At 42.4% G+C, this 25,045-nt stretch overlaps 1 protein-coding gene across 1 annotated transcript; it reads left to right on the top strand.

Annotated features, from left to right (window-relative positions):
- The first annotated feature begins 510 nt into the window (after window positions 1-510).
- Window positions 511-22,177, top strand: MXRA5 (matrix remodeling associated 5). Its single transcript, XM_075057230.1, has 7 exons — window positions 511-1,134; window positions 3,425-3,640; window positions 5,994-6,123; window positions 6,448-6,838; window positions 9,505-14,523; window positions 15,106-16,006; window positions 17,554-22,177. The coding sequence occupies exons 1-7, from the start codon at window positions 929-931 to the stop codon at window positions 19,463-19,465; spliced, it is 8,775 nt and encodes a 2,924-aa protein (XP_074913331.1). The 5' UTR covers window positions 511-928; the 3' UTR covers window positions 19,466-22,177.
- Window positions 22,178-25,045: the final 2,868 nt, after the last annotated feature.

The following is a 25,045-nucleotide window of genomic DNA, read 5'->3' as shown; positions in this document are numbered from 1 at the left end:
TACCGGTTGCTGCCTTTTCCTGTACGGCTGTCATTGCCTCTCCGCTCCAGTTTGGAGGTCCCTTCTGGTCACGAGCATTTATTCGGGGGGGGGGGGCCAGGCCATCACATTCCCACGCACAGCCCGGGTGCAGGTCTCTGCAGCGGTCCTGTGCCAGCACACCCGCCGGATCGGGCCGAGCTCCGTCCTCCGTCCTCCGTCGGGACACCCACATCGCTCCCGTTTGGGGCCGATACCCCCGACCCCGCAGCCCGTGAGCTCCCAAACCGAGCAGCCTCACCCCGCAGCGTCCCAAAACCACCGGCTCCGCCCGGAGCCCGGCACCAAAACTTCAACTCCCGGACCCAGCCGGCGGCTCAGCCTTTCCCCAGCGCCCACCTCCCCCCCCCCCAACTCCTCCACGGGCCCGCCCGCAACTCCCCCCCCCTCTTCTCCACCCGTGGAGGGGCCGCCCACCCCCGCAAGAGGAGCCGCTCCGCCGCGCCCTCCCCCTGCACAGCGCCCGGCGCGGGGAGGCGGGCGGAGCGGCGGACGCTCCGCTTACCCCGCGCCCCTCGTTCCCCCCATGCGGCGGCGGGCGGTGGGAGGTTGGTGGTGCTGCCGCCTCGGGAGCCGCTTCCCCGGGCAACCCGGTAAACGGCGGGGAACAGCCGGCGTCGCCCGCTCGCCCGGTTTCGGCAGAGCCCGGAGCGACGCGCTGGGTTCCAGCCGGGCTTGAGGGAGTCGCGGCGTCCCGGTTTGCCGCGGGGGCACCCGGGGAAGGCGAGAGCTGGCAGAAAACTACAAAAAAAAACAAACAAACAACAAACAACAAAAAAACCAAAGCGACGCCCCAGGCGGTGTCCTGCCCGGCTGCCGCCCATCGCTTATGCTTATCCGGGGGGGGGACGACCCGGCCGGGGCGGCGGAGCCCGCAGGATGACGGGCCATGAGGAGCGCTAAGGCGGCGTCGAGGCGGGCCGCCGCCGGCCGCGATGAGCCTCGGCGAGCCGGTGCCGGAGGGGAGGCCGGGAGCCAGGTAGCCGCCGCCCGCCCGCCGCGCCGCCCCGCGTCGCCGCCGCCGCCCGCCCGCAGCCCCCCGGGGGTATGGGAGCGGCGGGCAGCGCCCGCTGAGACCGCCGCGCCCGGCTGCAGGTAAGGAGCCCGCTGGCGGCCGGTGCCCGGGAGGGGGGGGACACGGTTTGGGGTGGGGGCTCTCCCTCGCGGGTCCGTGCCGGGAGAAGGAGGAGGCGGGGGGATCGGCGGTCGGGCGCCCTGCGGGGACGTTCTTCCCTACCGGGAAGCATCTGCCCTCCGGTACGGTAAAAAGAATCCCGGGTGGGGGGGGCAGAACCGCGCTCCCACCCCGGCGGCGGCTGGCGCTCGGCCCGGCCCGGCGGGAGGGGCAGCGCCGCGCAGGATCCGCCGCTCCCCCCCCCCACAACCCCGCGAACTTCCCCGCGGGGCGGGCGCGGTCCCCGCCAGCAGCCGGGCGGGCGGGCCCGAAGCCCAGCCCCTGCCGCCGCCCCGCCCTCCCGGCAGGCTGCCACCGCCCCGCCCCGGCCCCGCCCTAACGGTCGCGGTGGTGCCGCAGCAGCCCATTGGCTGGCGCGCTGCGCGGCGGCGGGGGAGGCAGCCAATGGCGGCGGGGGGGTGGGGTGGGCAGTCGAGGGCGCCCCCTGGCGGCGGGGCGGGGCGGCCTCGTCCGGGCCCCCGCGGGGGTTTCTCCCGCCAAATCTGCGGCAGAGTGGCTCGGGCGTGGGGGGTGGAGGCCGGCGTCGGTTCTTGGCGTGGGGGGTGGAGGCCGGCGTCGGTTCTTACCGGGACGAAGGACGGCTAAGCGCGTCCGGCCTGCTCTTCGCCAGCCCCTCGCGAGTCACCGCGATTTCCTCTTAACCTTGGCGAGCACCTCCTGTAGCAAAATGCGGTGCCCCCTCCCCAAGGGGCTCGAAACTGGTAGGACATTTTTTAAAGGGAGTTCTCATTAAAGGGAACATTAAGGAAAAGAGCACCTGAATATTCTTAACGGAATTAAAAGCTATTTGTCTTGTAAGGAATGGTAAACGTCTCATTAACTTGACCACAGATATTTGAGAAACCTCTTCATCCCGATGAGCCTCTCCTTTGAACTGTAATGGTTTGCACATGATGGTCTTAGGGAAAAAAAATGTGTGTCTCATTGCTAGCAGATCTGAGAAAATCTGACTTTTATACTAAAAGCAATAACTAATGGAACTAATAATAGCTAGTAGAACGGAATGCCTTTCCATCTTTGTCACGCAGTTATGCAAGAGCAGGAATACTAAATTTCTGCTACTAATAGTAGCCTGCATTCCTGTATGGCTTTAATCTGAAGAGCTCAAATTCTTCTGATGGTAGGGACAAGAATAGGGATATTTCAAACTCATTTCACCAAGTTAGGCTGCTCAATCTGTAATTAGACATCTACATAAATTATTTTATTTTCAGAAATGGTTAGCACTCAAGGTCGATAGCAGTTGTGTTTTCTTGTCTGTTCTGGCACAGTGCACAACTTTAAATGACCGTCCATGGGTCTAGCTGTCCAGGTTTAGACACGCAGTTCTGCAAATCTGAACTCGAGTGTTGATAGACAAGGCGAGATTATATGTATAAATTTTCTTGCTTACAGTTCTTCTGAGGTCTGTGCTTATGCCTCTAAATAAATTGTCAAGTTTTATCAATTCGTAGCTCCTGTTTGGTTAAGATTGCAACCTAAGAGCACATCCAGCATCGGACAGTTATGCGTGGCAGAGGATGACAGAGTCCAGATCTGTGGCCAACCAATTCTTTCCTTCACTCTCTCTCTCTCTCAATGACAGCATTTCCCATAGACACTATGAATGGGACTCACTCAGCTGCATTTTACCCTCCTGAAAGTTAGTAGCCTGTCTAAAAGCTCGGCAGCTAGGCTAGGTGAGTTAGCTAATCAGGGACCTAATGAGGCTGAATCGTACTATTTCTGGGTACCCGATCAGGTAGATACCTGATATTGTTCCTCTTGAAATGAACGTGGGTAGCTTTTTTTCTTTCGTTGACTGTAGAGGGAGCCATGGCAATTTGCTTGAACTAGGTGCTTCCCTTGAAGTTTTCTAATTTTTAGGCGAGAGGAGTACTGCTACTCTCCTTGGCGTATAGAACAAGCCTACAGAATTTATTACCGTAGGGAGACAGCGTGACTTTGGTAAGATAGGTGTTTAGTAGAGTAGTAGAAGGGAATTACGGGGGAAAAGCTAACTGAAGGAGCGAATGAGGTGGAAGGAAGACAACCTCTTCCCGACCGCCCTTCGCCTTGACTCTGCGGACCTTCTGGGACGCTGCGGAGCACGGCTAGGTCTCGAAAGCTTCCTAAAAGGACTTAAACCAATCACGTTTCTTCTCTCTCTCCCCCCCCTTCCCCGGCTGTTTCCCCCCCCGGACGACCCAGGAGGAGCGAGGCGAGGGGAGGCGACAAGATGGGGGCGCGGGCGGCGGCGGGGGCGCTCTCCGTGGTGCTGATCCTGGGGCTGGGGCTGCCGCCGGGCGCCCTGGGTTGCCCCCAGCCCTGCGCCTGCTACCTCCCCACCGAAGTCCACTGCACCTTTCGGTCCTTGGCAGCCGTGCCGGCGAGGATTTCGAAACATGTGGAAAGAATCAATTTTGGGTTTGTATGGCAGGGCGTAGCAAACGGCTTCGCGGTCTCGGTGCGGAGTCCCGGAGCGCTTCGCGGACGGCGATCTCTGCGTGTTGCTTTTTAAGTAGAATCGCAGAGATGGGCAGTTAATCGCAGGCGCTGTATTTCAAGCACTACCAGTACTGGCGTGGAGAGAGCTTTAGTGTAGCCTTCCTGTTTCAAAGAAGAGTTACTGTTGTTTTCAAATAAATATTTACATCATGGTGTCAGTGGTTCTTGGCAGATAGGACATGCAGTCTTTTATAGTCTATAAAAAAACAGATTGAATTAAACCTACTATAGGGTTTCTACTAAATGGTGAATTTTATCCCTGATGTAAAAAAATACAGCAGGAATAAAATTCTGTGATGTAGCCAGGTAGCATTTTGGAGAACAATGACATATAGCATATCTTAAAGCAATACAGTAAAACCAAAGTTATTCCGTTGTCTTTGCAGTTGTTTTATGTTTTTTTTTTTTTCCAAGGAACTTAAGCACAATATAAGCAGACATCAATGTTTTGGGGAGAGATTGCTCAGGCTCCAACTCACTTTCTTCCTCCAGGATATTGCCAGCTCACACCTGTCTGTCAGATTGTGAGACAAGAAGGCAGGTACAGTTGGCAGGCTGCCTGTCACAGAAGTGCTGTGTAGGATCGTTATGTGACAGGGCATGGTGCAAGAGTCACAGTCCTCTTCTGCTTGGTATCAGAGCTGCCTGACTGCCTGGTATGAACTCACCCTGACCACCTCAAGGCCTGTAAGCTGCAGCTCATCATGCAATGACTGACAGTGGGGACCTTGATTTTTATTTTTTTTTGCTTCTCCATAGTTAAAATTTGTATCCACCAGCACTTTATCCACCTAAAGCCTAATTTTGATTTTAGTCTCAAAGTGCCCTTGTACTCAGTAACTCTGTATTACAGCAATCTGTACTTTCATGCCATTTTTGAGTCAAAAATGCCTCCCTCTCCCCTCACATTCAAAACCACACATGTTCATAGTCAACTCTCCCCCATACGTCAACATTCTGTGGCAAACTCTACCCCTAAATTGCTTTTGAAAATGCGATGTAGGCTTCTAAGTTATTTAGGCATTTTGGCTTTTTTTTAATAAAAGTATGTTATTTGATACTGCTAGCATAAAAGCCCTTTCCTGTCTTTGCCCCTTCCCATGGAAAAACAGTCTTAGCTATCTGTTGTTGCATTTCTTTCAATTTGGAAAGCAGCTTTTACCATATTTGTATTTTAAGGTGCTATATATTTAGGAGGTAAAGATTATTTTCCTAACTAGAAATAATTTAGGTAAAATTATTTAGAGAACTTAATATATTTTAGAAGGGCTGATGTTGAAATAAGGAATTTTAACAGGATGACTGCTATAAGCCTAGTAGATCTGTAATAGGACTCAAAATATCAAAACAGTAGCCTAAATTTTTAGCAAATTCAGAATCTTCAGATAGGTAACATGATGAGGATCTGAAAGCATTTCCTCCATATTCAAAGCATTTTAATTTCTCGCTGTCTCTTCCCTTCCTTTCTAGAAAGTGTTAAAAAATAGGAAAAAAATATTTAAAATTCAATGCTTAATTTAGAGGCTTAATGCCCAGATTAGCTCATACATTTAATTTTATGTCTACATGTGGAAAACCCCGAATGTAGAGCTAGGCTACCAAACTTAAGACTTCTGTATTGGCAAATAAAACCTGATTTATTTGTCCAAAGTGAAACTGAATTATTTTCAAGAAGTAGATTTTTGACATTACTTCTCTAAAAGGGGTTTCTAAACTCAAATTATGTGATTGGAAGGTCAGTTCCTAGATCTTATGTAATTAGTTGCTGTAGCCAATTACATGTTGTAACAGTAAGTGAAGCGGGATGTGACTTCCTGCTTCTTGTGCTGTTTGGGAGATACCTATTTTTAATGTCCTCTCTCCAAATCGTTATTCATTTATTGTTAGATGCTGTTTTGGCAACACTGCAGCCTGCCTAGTTTGCCAGACTCCATAGCATCATTGTTTGGCTACAGGCCATTAATTTATTACCATTCCATAAACCAAGCTGCATGGAAAAACACACTGACAACTATTCAAACTTAAACTCCTATTTATTACTCTTACTCCTAAATTACGGCTAAAGTGCCACAAATTGAGTTAAAAGAAATCTTAATCTAAACATGAACTAAGTATACTTGGCCTTGTAAAAATGTTTCGGTAACTTCTGGCCCTTTGACAATGCATTAAGATCCCTCCAGTTTTTCCTGAAAGTTAGGTTATACTAATTTTACATTTGCAGTCCATGACACTCAGTGCATAAAATGTAACTGCACATGTGATTTTTTTCCAGGTTTAACAGTATACAGTCTATACACGAAAACTCCTTTGCAGGACTTACAAAACTGGAATTGCTCATGATACATGGAAATGACATTCAGAATATACCTAACGGTGCTTTGAAAGATCTTGTGTCTTTACAGGTAATGCTCAGGTCTTACTGAATTTCATAAATTCTAACTTCCATAAATAACAAAAGACAAAAACAAGTGGGTTTTGTAGTGCCTTTCTTAGGTTTAAGGTACCATTTTCCCCCAAATACACTGGAGATCTATTAACTACGTCTATGTCATACTTGATAATGCCAACTAATACTCAGTTGTGTTCTCCCTCTTTGACCAGTGTGTCATTTTTCAGTGGTGCAGAGGATATTTGAATGTGGGAGGAAAACCTCTGCTTGCTTGCTATTCTGTTTGGATTTAGATCAAAAAACAAAATTAATCTCTTTTTTTTTTTTTTTTTTTTAGGTTTTCAAAATTAGTTACAATAAATTGAAAGTCATAACTGGCCAAACTCTTCAAGGACTTTCAAGCTTAATGAGACTGCACATGGACCACAACAGAATTGAGTTTATTCATCCAAATGCTTTTAATGGATTAACTTCTCTGAGACTGGTCCACTTAGAAGGAAATTTGCTCCAGCAGCTTCACCCCCACACCTTTTCAACATTTATGGTCCTTGATTATTTCAAACTGTCAACAGTGAGACATCTCTACCTATCTGAAAATGCTCTTAGGACCTTGCCTGCAGGGATGTTTCAAGGCATGCCCCTGCTGGAAAATCTTTACCTTCATGGGAATCCATGGGCCTGCGACTGCAGTTTAAAGTGGCTTCTTGAATGGAATGAAGTTTCTGGAGGTAAGAGCAAAAATGCCAATGCTTCTTCAACTCATAATGTTAGATTTTTTTTTCCTGTTCTGCATACGGATGGTTCTGTTACTTCCTGAGTATTATTACTTACATGATGTCTATGTGTACTATTGTGTTCCATTACCATTCAATAAATGCATGTATTTAAAAAACAGTGTAAAAAGGAAGCAGTTGTGTGTCACTAGCTAAAAATCTGTATTCAAACCCAAAGGAATTAGCCATTATATTCAAGATGGAAAAAGTGATAGTGACATTTGTAGTTGGAAGGAGGAGATAGGTTATAACCTGTTAATGTGTTCCTTTGTACAGCGATACACCTTTGACTAAGGGCTGGCGATTGTTCTCAACCAGCAAAGCTAGTAACTAAGTGCTCTTGTGGGAGGTGGAAACATTGAATTTGAACTTGTTTGGCTAAGGAAGGAATGGAAATCAGGTTTCCAAGTTCCTGGATGAGTCCTTTAACTTTGATGCTATTAAAGTTAAGGCTGTTATGTAATATGCATCCTTCATGTCTACCTGTGTTTCTTCATTGACCACAACTTCCTTTTGTGATGGAGAATATCTGGTTTAAGTATTTTCAGAGAACACCTACAATCTTGCAGGTTTTTTCCTAGAATAACTGGTCTATCTTCATTTAGGCTTAGATGTGAGATAAGTATCACACTGCTTAGGCTGGAACACTTCTGGTCATGTGCAGAAGCAAAATACGAGAAGCAAAAAAAAAAAAACCAAAACAGAAGAGTTTTATAATGCCTATATATCAGGAATACACTAAATGAGGATTTTTTTGAATGTCAGTTTTCGATTTGGGTATCTCAGTTCACTAATGCCCCATCTCAGGTTGCTAAGTGCTTACTGTAGTAGGCCAGAGGGACTGGTGTTACACCAGAGCTGCCGATAAAATATTAAGAGGGAATTGTCATTTAATTGCAGCTGAAGATGTCTTAAATGAATGCTGGAGTCACAAGGTATATGTAATGATTTGAAGCATGTATGGTGGGTGATGGTGGGTCTTGCCATCTTAGAATATGTAATTCGTCGCAGTTTTGCACTTAGCTATATGACAATATGTTTAAGAGTGTGTGATACTTGAATGTGTAATGTAAGTGTTCCTGACTGAACTGATACTTGAAGCATCTAACTTTGACATTCTATTTCACTAGCTTACATTTTAATATTCTTATATACTCTCCTTGATCCAAATGAGTATATATATTAAGTGTACTTAAGTTGCACTGTAAGTTATAACAATGAAATACTAGATGAACTTTCTTCCCTTGTGCAATGTTGGCTTTTTAACATTTTTATTCAATTAGATTCTCTTTTTGCACTACAACAGCAATGATTATGGGAAAGAGAAAATAATTTATCCATGCCATTTACATGTATGACAGGTTTTGCATCTTTATATAACTATAACATTAACTTCTTTGGGAATTCTGTCCAGATAGAGTTATTAAAGTTCTTCAGACCAATGTGACCACTGCCAAGTCGGTTGTGGGCCAGTTCTGTCATGAAGCGTGCTTTCCTTATCTTTGAAATATCATACTTGAATCTGCAAGTGATAGACTGGTTCAGTTAAATATTCCATTTGTAAGAACTTTTCAAGCAAATTTATGTATCAGACTGGAAAAGCACATATTTTTGAATTAAAAAATGGTATGAAATTTTGCCACTCTTCCCCTTCTTCTAACATTTTGCCTTATAACCCACCCGTATATTGGTCATTCATGCAAAGATCCCTTATTCCTCAGGAGTGATCAGCATGACAGTTATTCCTAGAATAATTGGAATACATTTTATTTACAACATGTTTCCAAACTAAATATGTAAGGCGACATTTGACATTCTAGTGAGCAGAACAATGTAATAAATATATGACTGTTATTTTGCAGACAGGAGTATTTCTGGCATTGTTAGAAGAGAGGAGTCAAGGCTATCATTTCCTGGTTTAGTGCTCCTTCTCTGTTTTAGTTTTTATTTTATCATTGCAGAGTTTGCAGTTATTTCAGAGGTCAGGGAAGAAGTGGCACTTTCTTTTTTGTTTTTTTTTTTGCTGCTGACAAATAGCTTGTAAGTGCAGGAACTAGTCAGCAGATTTTGGTAGCAACAGTAGAATGTTTTGTATATTGCCAGTACTGTTGTTAATGAATAGAGAAGAATAAAAATCTTCTTGGATTATTTAATGATGAAGTCCAGCATTTCTCGGGCAAATGCTGCATGTTTGAAAGCTGAGAGGACCCAGTCCTCTTCATGTTAGATCCACAAGTTCGATTGGTAGGCTGTCACTGAACAGATGCAGACTTTTTAACACAGTGTAGATTTTTGCTGACATAAAATATTGCTCTGAAGACTTCAATTTCTAGGCATTTTATTCAGAGGCAGTGAATCTAATTTTCAGAAGGCTGGAGTATTCGATCCTCTCATTAAAGTCAGAAGAAATTGTGGTCAGTTTGAGAATCAGGCACCCATTCAACTGTAAAACAAAGAGGTGCCGTTTTAAAAGCCTTGCCTTATGTGTCATGTGCCATAATGCATTCCTCATGAGGTCCATTTTGCACTTTTGAGAGTTCTCTAACTCTAGGACAGAGTTTTTCAGCTTACCTATCTTTTGTTTCCCTCCTTTTTTTTTCTTTCTTTTTTTTTTCTTGCAGGTGTTTTAAAATGCAAAAAGGACAAAGCCTATGAAGGGGGGCAGCTCTGTCCTAAGTGCAACAGCCCGAAACAGCTGCAGAAAGAAGATATTCAAAACTTGAAAGATATTTCCTGTAGGAAACCTGTCATTCAGTCCTCACTGAGGCAGAATAGCAGCACTCAAGATGAAGAAGATGGTGACAGTTATGAACTCCCTCTGGAAGAGCTTCAGTCCTCTCCATGGAACATTACTCTAAATATGACTGATGAGCATGGCAATATAGTCCACCTGAACTGTGAAATCAAAAAACCAACAGGCTCTACCAGAATTCAGTGGAATCAAATCCAAACTCAGGAGATAGATATAAATGCTACAATTTCACTGGATTTTGAATGTCCAATGAATCGAGAAAACTATGAAAAACTATGGAAGCTTATAGCTTATTACAGTGAAGTACCTGTCAAATTAGAGAGGGAATTTATGCTCAGCAAAGAGCCTAAAATAAGCTATCAGTACAGGCAAGGCTCAGATTATGATGCTCTTTACTACACAGGCGTAAAAGCTCAAATACTGGCTGAGCCTTCCTGGGTAATGCAAGCTCTTATAAATATCCAATTAAACAGGCGCCAGAGTACAGGGAAAAAAGTGGTGCTATCTTTTTTTACTGCATTTTCTCAGAAAATTCGTACCAAAAACACTGGGCAGCAGAGAAGCTGGGTAATGATAGAGCAAAACCAGAGCACAAGGACAGCGCAGAGTGTGGTGGAAGGGTCAGAATTTCAGCTGAGCTGCGATGTGAAAGCCTCTGAGGGCCCCTCCATTCAGTGGCTCTTTCCAGATGGGACTAAACTGCAGGCACCATTTAATCAGAAAGACAGTAGGTTTTCCATTCTTAGTAGCGGCCAGCTAATAATCAAAGCAGTGAGTTACACTGATGGTGGTTTGTACCACTGCGTTGCCCAAGTGAGAGATGATGTGGACGTAATGGCTTACAGACTTGTAGTGCAGCCTCCAGCTATACAGGTAGCTGATTCAGACGTAGTGAGAGTTGAAAAAAATGTTGGAGATCCAATAGTTTTGCCATGCAATGCAGTTGGCATCCCAGAGCCACAGTTGAACTGGATTCTTCCAAACAGCCAGGTACTTACTGATTTATCAAACTCTTCAAAAGGATATATGTTGGACAATGGCACTTTGCTTATTCCAAAAAGCCACGTTAGTGATAGTGGCCATTACAGATGTGTGGCTGTCAATCAGCAGGGATCAGATCAGTTTGTTGTAAGGGTCACAGTAAATAAAATGGTGTCTGACAGGTCATTTAAAAGAGTAAAACTAAAAAAGCGCCCAGGCTCAAAAAGTTTGTCAAAAACAAGAGGGCGAGTCATAGATGATGGAGAGGGATCAGGGACAGGAGGGGTGGAGGAGTTCCCACGAAGAAAGAACCACCTGAAAGACTGGGAAATATCCTTCAAACAAAAAAGTGACCAGGTGCCAGAGGCTCAAATTAAAAAGGGGAAGAAGGGCAGAAGGAAAATGAAAATCTGGAAAAGTACTGATAAAACGCATGACAGTAATGTTGCAGAAGGCCGGAGAGTATTTGAATCTCGAAGGAGAATTAATGTGGCAAGCAAGCAGATTAATCCACAGCATTGGGCTGACATTTTGGCAAAGGTCCGTGGGAAGAATCTTCCTAGGACTACAACAGCTACAGCCATTTCTTCAACAACCGCACTGCCATCAGTCATGCAGAAAACTACTCCAGTCCCTCATCCGGTAGCTAGCCCTCCGCCTTCAGAGACAGCAGCCGATGTGGTAGATTCCTCTGCTGATACATCACCTGTGAGTGAAGATGAGCCATTCCCAGTCACTGTTTCCCACAACACTAGCGCATTTTCAGTCCAATCCATATTAACGAGGTCGGAAACTGAACCCTTCTCCCACCACAGAGCTTTAGAAACACCTGCAAGTATAAACTCTGTAGAAATTGCTGCATCAGGTCCATATTTGACTCCTGTCTCTGCAACTGTGCAACCCCAAGGCCAGCAGCATCTTGATGTCAGGACCGATGATTCAGTTGTAGTTAGAGAAAATATCCATGCTTTCACTGAAGAACCTCTAACCAGACAAATTATAACAAACTTTCCTAGAATCCAGAGCACTTCATTCACAGTGGAAAGTGAAGATAGAACTATATCTTCTATATCAGAGGAAAATTCTGCTTTTGCTGAGCTACCACTTGATGCTACTGTCCTAGCTGAGTCTCAGACTGTGGATCTTCATAGTGTCATAGAGACAAGTGTGAAGTTAAATGAAGTGGACCCAATGAGTGTTGACACCATAATTTTAACACCTTCTCAGCTGGATGAGATCATCCCAACAGGTTCTGTAGGCACTACTACCATTTCTTCATCCGTTTCTCCATTTGTTACAGAAAAGAGCGATGACTTGATAGACCAGCACAAAGAAGTATCCACAGGTCAGCCAAAAATGGCAGACTTAAGTACAAGTTTTCCATCTGTCACACCCATCAGGGTTCAGAGCATGGAAGAACCTGAGACCCACAGGAATACGTTGACTCAAGAAAGCATGTCCAGCAGTTATGCAGAGAGTTTTCAGGGAGGAGAACGTGGAAACCTGGCTGCTCCAAAACCAGATCCCACATTCATTTTGCATAGTACTGATGCTCTTCGTAAAACAACAGAGGGGATAAAAACTGCTTCTTCCATCAGTAGATTGACCACTGTGGCCACAACAACAACTCCCTATAGAAAGACCATGCCTTCACTTATTACACAGCATGTTAGAAAAAGGCCTTATGGGAGAAGGAGATTGAGGCCAAACAGAATCCGACAAAGACCAAAGCCTTCCCCCGCTGTTGTTTTAACCACAGAGGCAATGCCTGTCGTTCCAAGGACACCTGAAGTTGAAGCTGTGACCAGAACATCTTCTGCAACTCTTGCAAGTCCTGATCTTAAAAACAATGTCAAAATACGGGCTAAGGAAGAGAAGCATGTGGAATTCACTCCTCCATTAGTTACTGATTCGATTGTCTTAGAGAAAATTACCAAAATCAGAGAGGTGGTCACAACTTCTTTTTTTAGGCCTACTGCTTCTCCACCTGAAGCAAAACATGTGACACTCTCTGCTGCTCCCGAAACCTTGGCACTTCCAGTGACTGCACCTATCACGATTTTATCATCATATGTTGTACATGAAGCAGTTCCCACAAAAGAGTCAAGTGCACCTCTGAAACCAGAGCATAGCAAAGTGCCAGCATACCATTCATTAGTCAATATATCTGAGGAGAAGGGCATTAAAGCAGATTCTATAACTATGGATAGTAAGGCAGAACAATCAAGCACAACAGCTTCTCCTGAGCATATGAACAGCTTGATACTATCTACAAAACCAGAATCTCAAGAAGAGCCTGTCCTATTTGACTCAGAAGTTGTGGTTAATGAAACAAACACCAGAACATTCCAGCTGAAATATCCCACTATGACTGACTTAAGTATTCCTGTTGGCACAGTGGAAGTTTCAAAGGAGCCATGGAAGCCCACAGTGTCTTTAGAAACACCAGCAATAACTGAGACACCTCAGCAACATGAGATGATTACTTTGTCCTCCTCCTTCAGCACAACAGAAACTCAGACTTTTCTACTTAGAGAAACAAAGAAATCTGTTGCTTCCCAGACTGGGACAAAGCCATCTTCCTTGGATAAAAAGGAAGCTATGTCACATGTATTTCATCGTGATCCCACTTTGCAGACAACTGAAAGGCTTCTGACTACATCCACTGCCTTTATTCCATTTATAAAATTTGCCACTCTTCCCCCTTCCATTTCAAGCACTTCACATCCTTCTCTTCATTATACCACCGAGGAAAGTAATGCCTTCAATCAGGAAAGGTTCCCAGAAGCAAAAGAAGTTGAAGCAGGTGGTGACAAAATGGTGGTGAGCTCAAGACAGATGGTACACCCTACTCCTTCCTCTAGCCAAAACAGGATTAGCATACAGTCGAAAGAGGAGCAGTTCAAAGAGTTGTATAGTAGCAAGTCAAACAACAGTTTACTGCTAAATCCAAACCTTCCCCATCCACCTGCTGGAATGATACCAAGCCTAAACCAAAGACTGCCTGTTGTGCCTCCAAAGCATGTTCCAGTAAGAGGCACAGTGAAGCCTCCATATATTGTAACACAAGGTTCATTTCGCTATTTTATAACACAGCAGCCTCTTCACTACACAAACAAACCAGAGATAACAGCATATGCAGCACATACCATCCAGGACAAAAAATCTTTTGCCTCTCAGAGAGAAACAACTACCCCAACACAAGCGTCTCCATTTCACAAAACAAATCCGTTCACTGCAAGCAAGTTTGGTAATCAGGGTCAGAACAGATACAATATAAATTCAAGATTTTTTGGAAATAACTATGTCCCAGATAACAGAGGCACAGCAGGGAGACTACCAAGTCAAGGGATCCCCTATTATCCCAGTTCCAGAATGCCATTCCTTTTCAACAGAACAAGGATATTCCCTCATTTAGGTTTGCATCCTAAACCAGTGGTCCCTAGTCAACTAGTCCCAAAAGACACAAATGAGAAGAAGGTCACCCAGGTCTTCCCTACTAGGATTACAGTGCAGAAAGCTACAGCTATTCCAGTGCCTCCAATGCCACACACCACAACCACCACATCACCACCACCAGTGATTTTGAAGATCACCCCTCCAGCCTTTCAGCACACAAAACCACAGATATCCACCACAGTTCATCCTTTTAAAAGTGTCCATCATCATCATCATCATCATCATCATCAACAAAAAGTTCCATCTGTGCCTTACGTGGGAGGCATTATGCCACACAATTCGACTGTAATTCAATCTTCCACTAATTTCAGGATACACGGAGAAGGACCTAAAATTATCACAAAAGGGTCCCAGACCATATCCATTCTTGCTGAAACAGATGCTTTTATCCCTTGTGATGCAGTAGGGGAACCCAAACCTTTTATTACTTGGACAAAAGTCTCTACAGGTAAGACAAGAGAAAAATGTGTTCTTCCACATGGTTTTTTAAGGGTACAAATACTTGGGCTGTTGCATAGAAATGCAAAATGATTGCAGGAATAGTCCAAAGCACTGGAGAATAATTTCTGTCTCTTTTAAGAAGTGACTAACTGCAACTAATCATTGCAGGTAAAATAACTTCGCAGTATTTCTTGTAGTAAAAGAAAACCTCTACCATTTAATGATTATTCACAGCAGTTAGAGTTTGTGAGTATGGGTTTGTTAACATTGCTGCCTTAAATATTGATGTGTATGTCATTTCCATAGGCAGAAGGGAAAGAGAAATTACGTAAAGATTTAAGAGGAATCCTAAAGCATAAAGCCCTTAAAAGTTCCCACACTGTACATGCTTGCAAGCTAGTATGGTTAGTTCTGCAATAGAAACAAAGACTAATTGGAGCTATGGAGAGTGTCAGACGTTATGTGATCCATCTGAAGTTGTAGTTGGTGTTAAGTAAATCTAAAATCTTAGGTAAGACTTTTTCAATGCAATGATGTATGTCTTAAGCTCTTTGACTTTCCATTTCTTTCTTTCCTCTCACCTTCCCAGGAGCTCTAATGTCAGCCAACACCAGGTTACAAAGGTTTGAAGTCTGGAAAAATGGTACCCTCCTTATTAGAAATGTTCAACTTCAGGATCGTGGACAGTATTTGTGCACAGCTCAGAACCTGCATGGCATAGATAAAATGATCATTGTGCTTACAGTTGTAGCCCACCAGCCCAAAATTTTACTTTCCCGCTATCGAGATGTCACGGTCTATTTTGGAGACACCATAGCAATGGAATGTCAGGCTAGTGGGACTCCAAGCCCACATATTTCATGGATTTTCCCAGATAGGAAGATTTTGCAGACAGTCACCACCACAGAAGGCAGGATAATGCTTCATGAAAATCGAACCCTGTCTATCAAGCAAGCAACTTTTTCAGACCGAGGAGTTTACAAATGCGTAGCAAGCAATGCTGCAGGAGCTGACAGCATTGCAGTGAGGCTGCACATTGCAGCCTTACCCCCCATCATCCAGCAGGATAAGCAAGAGAACATTTCCTTGCCCCTCGGTAGCAGTATTAACATCCACTGCACTGCCAAAGCAGCACCTTCTCCCAGCATCCGCTGGGTGGTCTTTGACGGCACGCAAATCCGACCTTCTCAGTTTGTCAATGGGAATTTATTTGTTTTTCCCAATGGAACTCTTTACATTCGCAACGTCTCCCCCAGGGACAGTGGGACCTATGAATGCATTGCTGCTAATATGGTGGGAGCTGCCAGGAGAACAGTACAACTCCATGTGAAGAAGCACGCGTCTAATGCCAAGATCACCGGGAGCTCTCCTCAGAGAACAGATGTAACATATGGCAGCATCCTGCATTTGGACTGTAGTGCTTCGGGTGACCCCTGGCCTCGGATATTATGGAGGTTGCCTTCCAAAAGGATGATTGATTCCCTACACAGGTAAATTACTATTTGAGGTGTCACAGCTAAATTACAGTTTAGATGAACTTCGAGAACTAAAACCATCTGTATCTGTACAAGTTTCATTCTTGACTTCTCTGAGTTTTGAATGAGGCCCCCAATCCTTAAGGAAGAATTTGAAATTATATCAAAAGATAGCCAAGTCGTAACTTAGCATAATTTTCTTGAAAACAATCGTACTCTTGAAAAGTCAGCATCAGGCGTTTGGGATAAGCTGCCGCTATTTGTCTTTTACAGCCACTTGTAAATATAGTAAAAAGTCCAATGGCAAAAGTTAAGATATACAGCTTGTGTACTGCTTGTTCCAATGTGCTTAGTCTGCATGGAGTTGCATCGGTGCCTGCTTTTCCCCAGAAGAAAAGGGTTCACTGAATTTTGTTTATCTGTTGTACAAATCATTATACACAGTAAATATGGGGCAAAGAAATCATCTTATTTAAGTAAGCATGATCATTTTAACATCCTTGTATAAATAAATATTACCTTGCAATGAGGTTTGTGCAAAGCCAGTTGCATATAAATGCCTAAAACGATACCTTCTCCAATGTTCACAATATCAAGTAAAATATCACTTCTCCAAATCTACAATAATTGTCCTAAGACTTTGCTGAAAACACAATTTCTTCTCCATAAATTATTCATTACTCACTCTTTGAGCACTATAGACAGATGAGAAATGTACTGAAATTAAAATGCACAATTGTCAACAACTTAATAGCTGAACATAGTTGTAATTTTTTTCATATTGACAAAAAATGTATTTGCGTACCCTGTAGATAAGCACAAAATCCAGAATTCATTTTATGCCTCACAGTGATAGCCACAAAATACTGTTTGGTTTTCTTTTTTCATTTTCCCTCATGATCTTTATGTGGGCTGGTTTTCAAATGTGGGAGATCTTCTTTGGGGAGAAAATTGGGGCTACTGAGGAAATTAGTTTTGACCACAATACACCAATTCCATATTGAAGTGGAAAGGAATACTAGCTTTTTAGCACATTGAAAATCTTTTTTTCCATATTTCAAAGCTTAGCAATATTTTACTTCTTTGTGATTGTTCTAAAGGTTTAAAGTGTTATACCTGTTGCCAGAGGAAGTTACTCATCTTGATTTGTTGTAAGCTGCGGACCCATGCCAGATGCCATAGTTATGGTCCATATAGGTTTATGTGGAGTGTATCATTCAGAGATCCCATATTTGAATGTTACACAACAATGTACCTGCAGTCAGAAGAGTCAAAAATACCATCATTTGGTGTTTAATGCTCAAAGCCACCATTAAAGTCATTGAATGGAATAGAATTGCTTGGTTGCGAGTGAATAGAATCATTTTTTTTCCATTTGCTTTTTGGTGGTGATGATCTTGGACATTTCAGACCATCTAATTATCTAATGATAGCAATGTTCCTCTCCTTTCTTTCAGCATGGTTGAGTTGTTTGGGTTTTTTTTCCCCAGGTTTCACTCAGTAATTAATACCTAAAATGTGATTTTGCAGCTCATGTTCTCTTCTTTTTTCTTTCCTTACAGTAGCTTGGAGACTAGAATCAAAGTATTCAGCAACGGGACTTTGGTTGTCCATTCAGTTACAGATAAAGATGCAGGAGACTATTTGTGTGTGGCCCGCAATAAGATCGGGGATGACTACGTGGTCCTTAAAGTGAATGTGATGATGAAACCAGCAAAAATAGAACATAAGAATGAGAATAACCACAAGGTCAAGTACGGAGGGGACCTGAAAGTTGACTGTGTAGCCACAGGTCTGCCAAATCCTGAGATCTCCTGGGGTCTCCCAGATGGCAGCATGATCAATACCTTCATGCAGTCAGATGACAGCGGCAGCCGGACGAAGCGGTACGTGGTCTTCAATAATGGAACCCTGTATTTCAATGACGTTGGACTGAGAGAGGAAGGGGACTACACCTGCTATGCCGAGAACCAGATTGGGAAGGATGAGATGAAAGTGCGGGTCAAAGTAGTGGCTGAGCCTGCAACTATCAGGAACAAAACATACGTCGTTATTAATGTACCCTATGGTGATGTTGTCACAGTAGCATGTGAAGCCAAAGGAGAACCCACTCCCAAAGTGACCTGGCTCTCCCCAACCAACAGGCCCATTCCTGCCCTATCTGACAAATACCAGATCTATAGGGATGGCACCCTCCTCATCCAAAAGGCCCAAAGATCTGACAGTGGTAACTATACTTGCGTAGTGCGGAACAGCGCTGGCGAAGATCGGAAAATCGTCTGGATCCACGTTAATGTTCAGCCTCCCAGAATCAATGGTCACCTCAGTGCAATAACATCTGTGAGGGAGACAGCCACCAGGGACAGCCGGAAACTTATTGACTGCAAAGCTGAAGGCATCCCTGCTCCACGGGTCTTATGGGCTTTTCCAGAAGGAGTAATCCTGCCAGCTCCCTACTATGGGAACAGGATCACTGTGCATCGCAATGGTACGTTGGACATCAGAGGGGTGAGGCAGACAGACGCGGTGCAGCTCATATGCATCGGACGGAACGAAGGAGGGGAAGCGAGACTGATTGTGCAGCTCCTCATCACAGACCATTTGGAGAAACCCTCCTTCAGAGACCCCGTCAATGAAAGGATCACTGCCATTGCTGGGCACAGCATCAATCTGAACTGCTCAGTCCAGGGGAACCCCAAGCCCAGCACAAGCTGGATCCTTCCCAATGGCACTGAGGTGCTGAGTGGCAGCCGTCTGCACAGATTTTATCATAAGAGGGATGGGATCTTACACATCAGCAGCCTCTCCGCGGGGGATGCTGGGACTTATCGCTGTACAGCCAGAAACCCAGGAGGTTATGTGGAACGAGTAGTCTTCCTGAAGGTGGGACTCAGGCCAGAAATCAGCAACCAGTACAACAACCTGGTGAGCATCATCAATGGAGAAACTCTGCAGCTCCATTGCATCACCCAGCCAAACCAGCGGGCGCAGGTCTCCTGGACGCTGCCCAGTGGGATGGTTCTGGATGCCCCCCAAGCTGTGGGTCGCTTTTCCCTGCAGGAGAATGGCTCACTGACGGTGCGCGAGGCTTCTGTGTTTGACAGGGGGACTTACCTGTGCAAGGTGTCCTCGGAGTATGGCACTTCTGTCATGAACGTGCCTGTCATTGTGATAGCCTATCCTCCCCGGATCACCAGTGAGCCCGCACCCGTCATCTATGCAAGGCCTGGAAATTCAGTAAAACTGAACTGCATGGCCATTGGGATTCCTAAAGCAGAAATAACATGGGAGCTTCCAGACAAATCACATCTGACAACAGGAGCTCAGTCCCGTCTGTATGGAAACAAATTCCTCCACCCTCAGGGGTCATTAGTCATCCAGCAGTCTACTCAAAGGGATGCAGGCTTCTATAAATGCACTGCTAAAAATATACTAGGCAGTGATTCGAAAACAACCTACATACACATATTCTAACACTAAAACAAATGCCTTTGGCTGGGTACTAGTGTTCAAGTCACTGCCAAGTGAGTGCAACAAGGAAAGTACTGCTTGCAACAAAGCCAGGAAGGCTGAGGGCAGGTAAAAAAGGAATTAATCCTATTTTCATGCAAAGTGCATTGCTTTTGTACTCAATATGGTAGTAAGTCCCTGCAATAAAAGGAGGCAGTAGACATACTGAAACTGAGGAGACTAACACGTTGGAAAAGGTCTTTAAATTGTTAAGAGAGTGTAGTGTGGTTTTTCATGCTATCCAATAGCATCTGAGACCTAAAGTACTCTATTCTTGTCAATAGCCCAAAGCTATTCCTTGTTCTAACAAGCACCTTAAAAGTACCAAAGAAGTATTAACTGTTAATAAATGAGCTGCAGTGATAGAAGTGCTTTAGTAAAACATAATTTTCTTAATACCCTGCAGCGCTTTTACATAATCTAGCCTTATAGAATATGATTACTAACCTTTCTGTTCATTCTTCTATCAGCTCTTCAAAATCAAAGACTAACTTAGCAAATAAGAGTGATCTATTTTAATAAAAATACATGCAGACATTACTTACCTTAACATATGAACAAACCTTTTCCAGCTACTAAGGATGCTACAGTCAAATCATTCATTATATATTTTATATATGTTTTTAAATCAGACTATGAGACTAGAAAGAGTAACAATGAACTTGGTCTCATTTTATAAATTATTGGTCTTTACAAGACTCTGATACATTACAGTGTTTTATAATATTAAGGTCAATATACTGTACATTTTATAATAAAAAATATTTTCCAAAAAATGTATTCACTCTGTTTTTCATTTTGTTTTGAGAAAATAGAGAACTCCAAACAATGAGAGTATGAAGTCAAAAAACAGAAGTCATGTACTGTTATACATACTCTTTATCTTTCTAAATGTGATTTCCTAATAAAAACTTAACACTTCTGTATATTTCAGGATACACTTGCAATTTCAATATTTTTTCTGCAATCAAGTATGGTTTATTGGATAATGTACATAATTTTAATAAGATTTATCAGTTATACTATAGAAATGATTGCTACAAGATGCTGAATATGCCCATGTTTCAACAAACAACTCCAGTCGTAATTTTGCAGATGTTAACTCACCTTTAAAACATACAGATTCTCTGAGATATTCCTGAAGTCTTAAATTTCTGATTGTTCATAAAACTTATGCTCATGTTTTAAAATATGATGAGAATAAAAGCTTTATTTTTATTTTCTCTAGTGATCAAAACATGGCAGAAAGTAATGTAATGTGTTATCCTAATATTTACATTTTGTAAAAACAGTGAACAAAGATTTCCTCACCCTGCAAATTTATCCAGTTTAGGAAAACTGTAAGCTGTTGCAAAATGTGTATTTATCATCATGGTAAACAAACAGAACTGACCTACTTGAAGTAAAAAGTATTTGATTAGAAGGGTGTTGAATTAAATGACAAGGACAAGGACATTGTTGAAGATACAAGGAGCATAATTTATGTGAAAGAATATTTTATAAAATTTATTTTTAAAAAAGTCAGTGCAGGCTAAAAGGTTGTGGTTTGTACACAAGCATTTATTAAAGTTATGTTACTGGCCTAATTAAAAGGCACTTAATTATGTCTTAGTTTCTCTTTTATGGTTTAAACCCTTGGGCCCTAAATCAGCAAATCAGTGCTCAAGGTGAAGCATGTGCCTAAATATCTGGCAGGGATGTAGCTGCTTGTGAGATTAGTTACAGAAGAAAGAAACAACTATTCAAATAGATTTTTAGCTAGATTGCTCATGTGGTCTTTTCTAATCTGGCTGTTTTCCTTGAACATGTCACAGATTAGATATGTCTTTAGTTTCATTATTTAATTTTAGCACTTCTTTATTTTATAGTAGTTCTTGGAAAATGGTAATACAACTTTAATAATAATACATCTTTTAAAAGAGACTGAAGTCAGCATTTTAGCATTGGAGTAGGAGTCATGCACTTTTATTCATTTATTGTCCAGTCTTCAGTTAACGCTTACGTGAATTGAGAGATATTCTTGGATGCTGAATGACTTCTATATATATCCATTAAGCAGACTTTTTTTTTACGTTAAGGGAAGAAAATAGGATCCAAAATCAAATATTTGATCTGTTGGGATCAAACAAAGCATCTGATAATATTTTATTCATCAGTCCAGGATTTCCACTGCTGCCAGTGGAAGTTTTGGAGGCACAAGAAATGAAAGATTTGGCTTAAGTCCTTCTCTTAATTCAAGTCAAGACTTGCATGCTTGCAAAATTCCCTCAAAATTGGATTTAACATTTTTTTATGTATTATAATTTCCATGATGTTTGCATTCACCCCTTTAATGCAAACACACTCCCAATGGAAGGCCTATAAAATACAGTTTTCTTCCAAAATAAATGTAACTACAGTTTAACAAATATCTTATGAACATTTTTTACACTCGGGCAGTGTTTGGCCATATGTCCTGTCTGTCATATTCTTTCTCTGCTGAGACACCAGTTGTCCAGGATGTCCATCTTGAGTTCCTTTTGTAGAAATAAAGAAGTTCATGGGGAAACCATGTCTATTCCAGGACTTCTGTTCTTAGGCCTGAATCTACATGTGTCATGGTTTAACCCCAGCCAGCAACTAAGCACCACGCAGCTGCTTGCTCACTCTCCCCTACCCTTTCCACTGGGATGGGGAGGAGAATAAAAAAAAAGAGGTAAAATTCATGGGTTGAGATAAGAATGGTTTAATAACTGAAGTAAAATACAATAATATAACAATAATAATAATGATGAAGGGAATATAACAAAAAAAGAGAAATAAAACCCAAGAAAAGACAAGCGATGCACAATGAAATTGCTCACCACCCACTGACTGATGCCTGAGCAGCAATCAACCTCTCTCGGCCAACTCCCCCCAGTTCATATACTGACCATGACGTCCTATGGTATGGAATATCCCTTTGGCTAGTTTGGATCAGCTGTCCTGGCGGTGCTCCCTCCCAGCTTCTTGTACACCTGCTTGAACCTGAAAAATCCTTAACTTAGGATAAGTGCCTCTTAGGAACAACTAAAACATCAGTGTGTTATCAACATTATTCACACAGTAAATCCAAAACACACTGTACCAGCTACTAAGAGGAAAATTAACTCTGTCCCAGCCAAAACCAGGACATGTCACTCCATGTGCTGAATCACCCATCAAATGAAGGCAGTCATAGGACACTGAATTTAAATCATAACTTCTTCCTTTATTTCCATGTAATTATCAGCAAGTTGTGTTAAATAAATCAATGACAAATTCACATTGATTCAGGGACACGACACTTCATTAATTTTTTTTTCAGAAGTCTTCATTCATCTTTCAGACCAAGCAGGAGCCATACATTCAAAGACAATGGAGCTTGTTCGTTTTCTGATTTTGAGAGGTGCTGGACATTAAGTGCTTGCTCTTGGTTTGAGAAGGTTTCAGTTTTTACTTGATCAATCAAAGCAGGTTCTGGATAGTTTGCACGGAAGAGAAAACTTGGCATTCCTTGCTTTTTGCTTTGAAAATGGAAAAAAAAGATTTGTTTGACATCTTTTTTGGAGAAGCAGAGTAACAAGGTGTCTCATTACAACTGCGTAGACTGCAAATGAGTGGAGTTGTATATACACTTTTTGCTTTGGCCTTCACAAAAAGAGGTTCACTGTGGCCATATCCCTAACACAACTAACAACTAGTAACAAAAATGTAGAAAGGAATATAGGCCAGAAAAGCAAAAAACAGGGAATTAAACACGGTATTCATGTCATCAAGATCTGATAAAATCCCTAAAACACTAGCCAGTTCACTTACACATTTTAGTGATTAACTTCAAAAGCTCATGAAGGCCAATTGAGGTACAAAAAGACTAAAAAAATGCTAAAGCTCTAGTTGAGGAAACATAAAACAGCCAAACCCTGCTATCAAGAGACGTACTTTGTTTAATTCATTACTAAACAATCAATCAAAGAGCATCTGTAGAATAACACAGTGATAAGATGCAGCTGCTGTGGAAGTTTCCGCAACAAATCGTATAATAGCAAACCACTTACCTTCTGACAAAGTAATTAGTCCAGAGTATGGGAAGAGAGAATTGGTGTGGTATATCTTACTTTAGCAGAATTTTTTACATAGTCAAACAGGATGTTCTCATGTCCGAACTAAAGAAATGTGATTTATCTATTATAAAGTGGGAGAACAGATGTTTTCAAAACATTTAAAGAGGTCATGAGTAAGTGGTTGTCAGCTAGGAGGACATGTCAGCTGAATCCAGCTTAAGTCTGGTACCTTTCCACATTTTCATTAATGGCTATCAATCAGGTATAGAGAAGAGGCTTTGAAAATATGTGAATAATACAAAACTGAGATTAAAGCATGTAGGACCGAATTGCAATTCAGAGTGAACTTTCTAGATTGGTGAAATGATTGGAAGTTTAAAAAAAAAAATTCAGTAAATACAAATGCAAGAATTATATTCAAGAGGAAGAAATTGAATACATGTACAGCAAACAATTAGTAAAGAAGGAGTAGGAGTTGTACAAGTTAACAACATGGTGCCATTTCAAATAAAACATTGTCACTTTGAAATCTATTCACGAAGGCTGTGTGAAGCAACATAATGGAGATAACTACTCTCTTTGCAGCCAGGCTCAAATACAAAGAAATTGGAAAGTATCCAAGAAAGTGTTTTAGGAAAGATAAACTATAAGGAGAAGTTGAAATAGAATGAGTTTGTTCTGTCTAAGAAAAAAAGGCCAAGTATTAAATACAACAGTTAATCAAATGTGTAGGAAGTCCTTATAGAGACAGTGGTCAGTTGTTTTTCACGTTCACTGAGGTTAGTATGAGAAATAATAGTGTTAACTTACTCCAAGGAGCCTCTAGGCTAGATACTAAGAAAACTTCAAAACTGTACGAACAGTTGAACAATGTATTATTTTTCTTGAGAACATTTTGAAATTCCCATCTTTGGAGACAGTTAAAACCAGTTTAGTCTAATAACTGTCACAGGTAGTCAAGATCCTTGTCCAAGAAACTGAGAAATCTTAGGGTTCCTTCAACATCTACATTCCTATCTTTCCTAGATTTTCCTAGGACTATGGTATTCTATACTCTGGTAAAAGAAAGACTTGCTTGCTAATTTTGGTCTATGCTTGTGATTTTTGTCTATGTAATCTTCACGATAATGCATGAGACATTCTTAACTGTTTAGTACATGACAGATATGGGCACATGACAAATATGTCCACTCTGACCACATCCTTATGGTGGAAATCTTGTGGAGAGATTTCTAGAAGCAGCTATGCCTGAGGATCTCTTTATCATTCAAAGAGTTTAGTGTACAAGGCATCTCACATCAGACCATTCACAGAGTTGCACAGAGCAGAAATAAAGAACTGGAAGGACTTCAGGTATCTATTTTACCCAACCTGGGTTTTATTTATCCATATGTTTTCAAATGAGCATTCACTGTCTTTCAGTGTAGCCAGCTAACATGAAATTTTCCTAAAAGCTGTGCAAGCATATGTATAGCTTGTACTC

This window comes from Buteo buteo, chromosome 25 (genome assembly GCF_964188355.1).
Source record: "Buteo buteo chromosome 25, bButBut1.hap1.1, whole genome shotgun sequence".
Classification (NCBI taxonomy): domain Eukaryota; kingdom Metazoa; phylum Chordata; class Aves; order Accipitriformes; family Accipitridae; genus Buteo; species Buteo buteo.
This window is presented reverse-complemented; position numbering and strand designations above follow the sequence as displayed.